We start from the raw sequence: 7030 nt of genomic DNA, 5'->3' as shown, positions 1-7030 counted from the left end.
GTATGTGGTGCTGTAATCCTGCCACAGAGATACACTACAAACAGAAGAAGACATTTATTATTTAATTTTAATTTATTTATAATTTATTTATAATTATCTGTGTTAATGTTAGTTAATTAAAAATCAGTTGTAGTTGTTGTTGTGGTAGTTGTGTGTAATAGCGATGTCTGACTCAGGTCCAGACGTGGGGTGATGACATCATCGTTTCACATAATAATGGCTGTACACTCAAAACACAAAAGTGTTGCTTTCAGATTTATCCACTCTTTTTATTCTGTATAGTGTTGATATGACTGTAGTAAACAGAGTAAATTTCATCATGTGTGGAAAAATTTTCACTGTGACAACTAGCCCCACAATGGCCTGTGCCCCGCTCTTGCCTAATGTGCTCAAATACTGTAGATTCATTTCATTTGATAGAGATTTAATTGGAATTGCATTTAAATGTATTTTGTTGTAATTTGGTTTTTTTATGGGCCTAATGGTTAGAGAGGTGAGCATGTAACCCAGAGGTCACAGGTTCAAGTCTTGGTATTATCAGGATGTAGATGGGGGAGATGGGTTAAATGCAGAGCACACATGGAGTATGGGACTCTATACTTGACTACACATGTTACTTTCACAATTAAACCTTGATTAGAATTCATTAAAAAAAAGAGTTAAAAGGCTGAATTTTTGGCTGTAACCGAAGAGAGTTTAACGGCTCACAGCAGCTCACTTAAAGAAAAGAGGAAGTGTCATTTCACACCCATCAGTCTAATCTGGGTTCAGAGATGATCTCTGCTCTACTGCAGTTAAACTCAACAGTGAAATCACAGATCTGAAACACTATTTCAGAAACAATTGATGAGAGGCCACTGTATATTTAGAAAATAATGCACACCCGAGGTGGAGATGCAGCCATGACACAAAGTGCAGCCAAATATTGTACAGATGAAGTATTTCAAGACTTTTGTCAGGTTTTTGTCATTTTAAGGCTCTTATGTGAAGGATTAATGTCTTGCACATCTTTCTTACTCTATAATCACTGTCATAATCATTTGCAAAAATACAACAAACAAATGAGCTTTATATGTTCACAGCTCTTTTTATGAATTAGGAATTGATTCATTTGTTCATGCGGTTTATGACTAAATTATTAAATGAACGTATTAAATCAACAGGCCTAGTTAAAACATGCTGGAAACATATTAGAACATGCTACTAACTAACAGATGACTCTTAATGCTTCTTGAAAGGTATGAATGGGATTTAAATCAGATTTCATTCGATCCAAATGAATGTTAGTAACTACATTGTTTGGTTAATTCAGTTAAAACTAGGTTTAACTGATGTTTCTTAAACAGACTGAACTAATGCCATTGTTAGATCAGAAAAACAGGAAGTGTACTTTCACATTATCAGTCTAATCTGGGTTCAGAGATGATCTCAGCTCTACTGCGGTTAAACTCAACAGTGAGATCACAGATCTGAAACACTACAACTGCTAGAATTAAAACACTATTTTAGTTAAAGTGTACTAGAACTATTAACCATTTCAGCATTATAAGAAACCTTGACTGAAATAGATGCAAAAGATCACTGTAAAACTTCATTAAGACGTTTGTTTGACTAAATGGTGATTACATTATGACTATTGTCATAAACTTTTGCAGAAAAAAAAAAAAAATATATATATATATATAATGTGTTCAATCATTGTGATCTTTTCTTTTCCTTTTTTTTCAGTGCATCTTTGAAAACAGCAATCATGAGTCTCATGGTTCAGATGAGATTCAGAGCAAATATCAGCAGAAACAGTGAAGATCAGTCAGAATATGAAGTTGATTCAACACTTGTCCATCATGCAGTGATATAGTGTCAGTCAAATGCAGCTCGTGTCAGAAATAAACACTCAGCCAATCAGATCAGAGGAAGTTAAACACAGGAAGAGCTGCTAGTATTTAAAGACAGAGTTGTGAGCATATAATGAAGAGGAAGACTGACAGAAAGAGAAAATGGCTGATAAGTGTCATCTGTGTCTGCTGGGACTGACCTTTCTCTCTTCACTTCTCACAGGTAAACACAGCTGTACTTTCTTTATAAGACATTTCATTTATTTAGTCTGGAAAATTGTTTATATGTAAATGATCAGATTATTCTTGTTACATAAACTGGATTATTCTTAATGCACTAAAGTCTAGACAGTTGATGTCTAACATCTGATGCTGCATTATCTTCATATAAAGAGTACATCTCTCATAAAGATTTTTTTAAGTCTATTTTGAATCCTGTGTTTTTATATGCTGGTATGTTTTTGTTTTCATTTATTAATATATAACATCATTATCATTCAAATGTTCTTGTGTTTCAGGTACCAGTGGAGTGGATGATACTCATGTGTTCATCAGTTCTGGTGAAAATGTCCGTCTGCCCTGTAATAATGCTCTTCCTGACTGCAAATCAACTACATGGAACTATAATGACAGACATTCAGCAACAATTGAACTGATTCGTTTAGGGATAAAGAAGAAAAACTCAAAGATTCATGAGAGACTGAGTCTGGGGTCTGACTGCTCTCTGAACATCAAAAACATCATAAAAGAAGATTATGGATCTTACATCTGCCAACAATGGACGGGTGTGAAAAAAAATCAAAAACAAGGAGATGATTTGCATGTTTTTCTGCATGTTCTTCGTGGTAATTTTATGATTTTGTGGTCGATAAATTGATGATGATGGTGATGATGATGATTGAAAAGTGTGTGATTTGTGTGTTATTCTGTGTTTCAGTCTCTTCATCATCCTCACAGACTGAGATCAGTCCAGGCAGCTCTGTGACTCTCTCCTGTCAGTTGGATTCATCATATGCTGGAGTCTCTTGTGATGATTGGATCCGTTCTGAGGGAATTGAGCTGTTCTGGGTGAATCAAGCTGGTGATAAACTGATGATATCAGACTCCGGATATCAGATAATATTCTCATCAGGACACTGTATCATCACTCTGACTACAAAACTCCTGAATGAAGATGACAACAGAGAGTGGAGATGTGCAGTTACTCACAGAAATCAAGTCAAGACCTCAGCCACACATACTGTCAAGAGCTCAGGTGAGAATTGAATCTCATTAATCATTTTAATGTCAGTAACATTAATAATGTAAATAACACTAAGGAGAGAATCATATGGTTAGATAGAATGCATCGCAAACTCTCAGGCTCCTTTAACTACAAACACACACATAACTAAAGGTATGTCATCATAGTCTTCCTCACATCAGTGCTTTGCTGTGTATATTGCTGGAGTTAACTTGTTAACTAAACAAAAGGACGTTTCACAATCTAAAATCAACTATTAAAACAGCAGTAACATGTAAATAATGTACAGTAAATAATAATAAATAAAAAAATCTATAAATAATAACAACAATAACTTTTCACTGTCCTCTCTTGTCTGTGTTAACAAATGCACAAATCCATTTTTTTTTTTTTTACGAGTCAAACTTATATCTAAAAGCATAATTACGACGAAAGAGCCATTTTTAAGATTGACCGTGATAAATTGTAAGATTGAACGTTTATAAATCAATGCTATTTGTAACCCTTTACGTCTGTTTGTCTTTTTAACACATGTTTAGGCAATTAAACGCATTAAAAAGCGCATCTCTTAGAACCGCTCAAACTGTTAAGGTGCGTTCACACCGGACGCGAATGAAGCGGCAAGCGCGAGTGATTTACATGTTAAGTCAATGCAAAGACGCGAATAGCCATCCTGCGGCGCGAAACGCGCGAATAGCGCGAATGGCGCGGCGCGCATTGAGCGTTTCAAGCGATTGCCGCGCCATTCGCGCGAGTTCAAAAATCTGAACTTTGGCGAAAATCCGCGCCGCGTTAACTAATCAGGAGCTTGCTCTAGTAGTGACGGACAACAATGGCGGACAAAATCACCGTTGCTGTCTGTGGTTCCTCGGAGCTGTACGATACATCTTTGGACTTTTGTAGAAACAGGAATAAAAGGGATCTTGCTAGGAATAAAGTGAGTGAAGAGGTCGGACAATCTGGTTAGTTTTAAAAAACGCTCTTTACTCAATTTGACCTACATATACATACATATTGAGACTACAAGCAAGCTAAAGCTGGCAAATTGAGCTCATTCACCTATTTTACAACTACTTTCCCGCTGACGAGTGGCAGAAGCCCCTCCCTTGACGCGAATTCGCGTCTGTTGTGAAGAAAATGTCACGCGCGAATGACGCGAATTTTAACGCGCGAATGGCGCGAGTAAACTCAAATGTTCAAGCGTTCAACTACGCGCGAATAGCGCGTTTTTTCCGCGCAAGTCGCGTCCGGTGTGAACGCACCATTAAGTCAAACTTCACAACTCCGCCCCCTGAGCGCCGCAAACTTAGCGAGTTTCAGCACATCAGTCAGAGTCATAGAGCAGAAGAAGATCAACGTCTTCGTTTTGTAACGGTAAAATATCTTCTTGTTTGAATAAGTGCAACGTTGTCTTTATAAAATATACACTAGTATGTCTATAAAGGTTCATATAATGCATCACCATACCGGTGTGATGTTCACGTAATGTGATGTTGACGTTTTAATGATGGACAGATTGCACACATTCGCTGGTCAAAAACCCGTGGTTTAACTACATTTGAGTTTGACACGAAGCAACCGAGTGATCCTTGTCAGCTAGGAAAAATATATTATAAAAAAAATTCTATTTTGATTTTGTGGCTATCTGCTGAATGTGCGGATGCATGTAAATTACATGATGTAATTTATTAACGTTTCATCATATTACATAGCCTATGATCACACAGCATGGTAGGTTAAAGTTTACGATGCTATCATATTATGCATGTGTTTGCTGGCTAGATAAAAAAAAAAAAAAAAAAAAAAAAAAATCTAGTATTGCATACTCCCTGCTCGTCTTCACAGCAGCTCAAGACAGCCATACTTTCCAAACTGTTGAAGAGTTCTACCGAGCGAAGGTGTATTTCACGTTCCTGGATACAATCACAGAGGAATTCGGAAGAAGATTTAAAAGTAGATGGGACGATGCCCACAGGAAAAATACTGCAGTCATTCCAAAGCCTGACAGTTCATGACAACTGGGCACACCAAACACAGAGGCTGTCTAAGCAATACAAACACTGTGTAACTTTTATGGTGTTGAGGAGGTGCAGCAACTGAAGACAGAGCTAAGACAGGGGCAAAGTAATGCCCCTAGCACTCCCATTCACCAGCCATTTGACCAGAAAACGAAATCACGGTCAATCTTAAAAGTAGCTCTTTTGTTGTAATTATGCTTTTAGATATACGTTTGACTCGTTTCCAAAAAAAAAAAAAAAAAAAAAAAACAGATTGCATTTTGGCAATAGTTATCCTTTAATTTAAATCGAAAATGTTTTTTTGTTTTGTTTTTTTTTCAATGAAATAGAAGTGATGAAAATTAAGCAATATATTTTGAATTTTTGAGTAAAGGTAAAGACCTGTTTGTGTTTATTGTTCAAATGTTATTTCTTCTTTTGAGGAGTTAGTGTTCTGTTGTAGTTTTGTGGTTTCCATTGAGCTGAAGGGTGGAGCTGCTGGTTTGGTTGTAGATGATGACTCTGGTGTTTGTGGTTTAATGCAGTGAACAAGGAAGTGCTGATGTTAATGCAATGATAAACAGTGTTTTATTTGTTCTGTTAGCTGTATATTTGAGCTGAAGTCAGTATGATTAGCTGGTTTTGTGATTGTCAGTCTGTATAAAGAGCATTCAGTCTGTGTGCGTCTGTCGGCCCCTCGCCCCATCAGACAATCATAGACAACATTCACACAAACAGCGGCCGCTCACAACCTCAGATCAAGCTCCACTCTTCACCACAATGGAAGAAAACATTATAAACATAAAACTAAATGTTTCATTTGAATTCAAACATAACACTGTCAGGAAAAATGTACAAGACATTTTCATCCAATTTATTTAGGTTTCAAGTATTGGGACAGCCCTTCTAAAGAACAGGCTTCACTATTTTAGTAATTTCCGTGAGTACAAATCTTAATGTTTAAGGATATAATGATATTTTAGGGAATTGTGTTTCTTCAATTCCAACATGACAATGCCTTTGTATTGGGACACCCCCTTCTTTTCACAGTTCCCCCACCAAACAGCAGCCCATCACCGGATCAGATTTAGGTGAAAAGGAATTACGGAGAATGGTTAAATACACTTAAATTAAAATTGTACTTTTAAACGTTACTTTTTTATTTTTTTATTTATAACATGCTTGTTATTAATGTAAATGTATGCAATATTGTAAACGATGCTGTATTGACCCAAATACATACTTATATTTTTGTCCATGGATGTTTTGTCCTTAATAAGTGCTCATCTGTTGTTTATTGCTGTGGCCTCTAGTAATTCTGTGTGTCAATTTTAATTTCCAGCCCATTTTAAAATGCATTTTTTTTAATATGGTAATTTTTAAACAATGGTTCACTTAAAAACATTTAACCCAACCAGCTGTGTCAAAATAACCCAGCATGAGTTCTGTCTAATATTTACCCAGCAGTGGGTTGCCAAATATGCCAGCAATGGTTGTTTTTAACCCAGCATTTTTTCTTTTAGAGTGTAAAATCTTATTTTACAGTATGAGAAATTGTATTTCATAATATTTTATTTTATTTTTTATTTTTATTTATTAATGGCAGTGTCTATTTGTGCTAAGTGTGAATAGTGATTGAACCTATTTACAGTAAGTGAAAATAGTATTTTCTTACCAACATGCAATTTACATTAAGTGCATATACCTATAGATTTTATTTACACTATGTTAAAATAATATGATTTTCTGCCATTTATACTGCGTATTGCATATACATAGCTTATTTATTGTAAATAGGTTCTGCTAACTAAGCTGGACAATTTGCACTTAGTGTAAATAGTAGGGCTGCGATGATAAATCGCATGGTGGATCAATTCTGAGATCTTCAGAAAGCATTATGTTTCTCTTTGGAATCAATTCTAAGCTTAGATTTTAACAGCAGATGGCACTCTAAT

The 7030-nt window shown here is 35.8% G+C and overlaps 1 protein-coding gene across 1 annotated transcript in view; it reads left to right on the top strand.

Annotated features, from left to right (window-relative positions):
• The first annotated feature begins 1997 nt into the window (after window positions 1–1997).
• The window catches only part of LOC141340310 (uncharacterized), a 19194-nt gene continuing 14161 nt past the window's right edge, over window positions 1998–7030 (top strand). Inside the window, exons 1-3 of the mRNA XM_073845273.1 lie at window positions 1998–2058; window positions 2354–2680; window positions 2773–3090. Coding sequence (XP_073701374.1) covers window positions 1998–2058; window positions 2354–2680; window positions 2773–3090 — 706 coding nt within the window. The remainder of the gene's footprint in view (window positions 2059–2353; window positions 2681–2772; window positions 3091–7030) is intronic.

This window comes from Garra rufa, chromosome 1, assembly GCF_049309525.1.
Source record: "Garra rufa chromosome 1, GarRuf1.0, whole genome shotgun sequence".
Lineage (NCBI taxonomy): Eukaryota > Metazoa > Chordata > Actinopteri > Cypriniformes > Cyprinidae > Garra > Garra rufa.
This window is presented reverse-complemented; position numbering and strand designations above follow the sequence as displayed.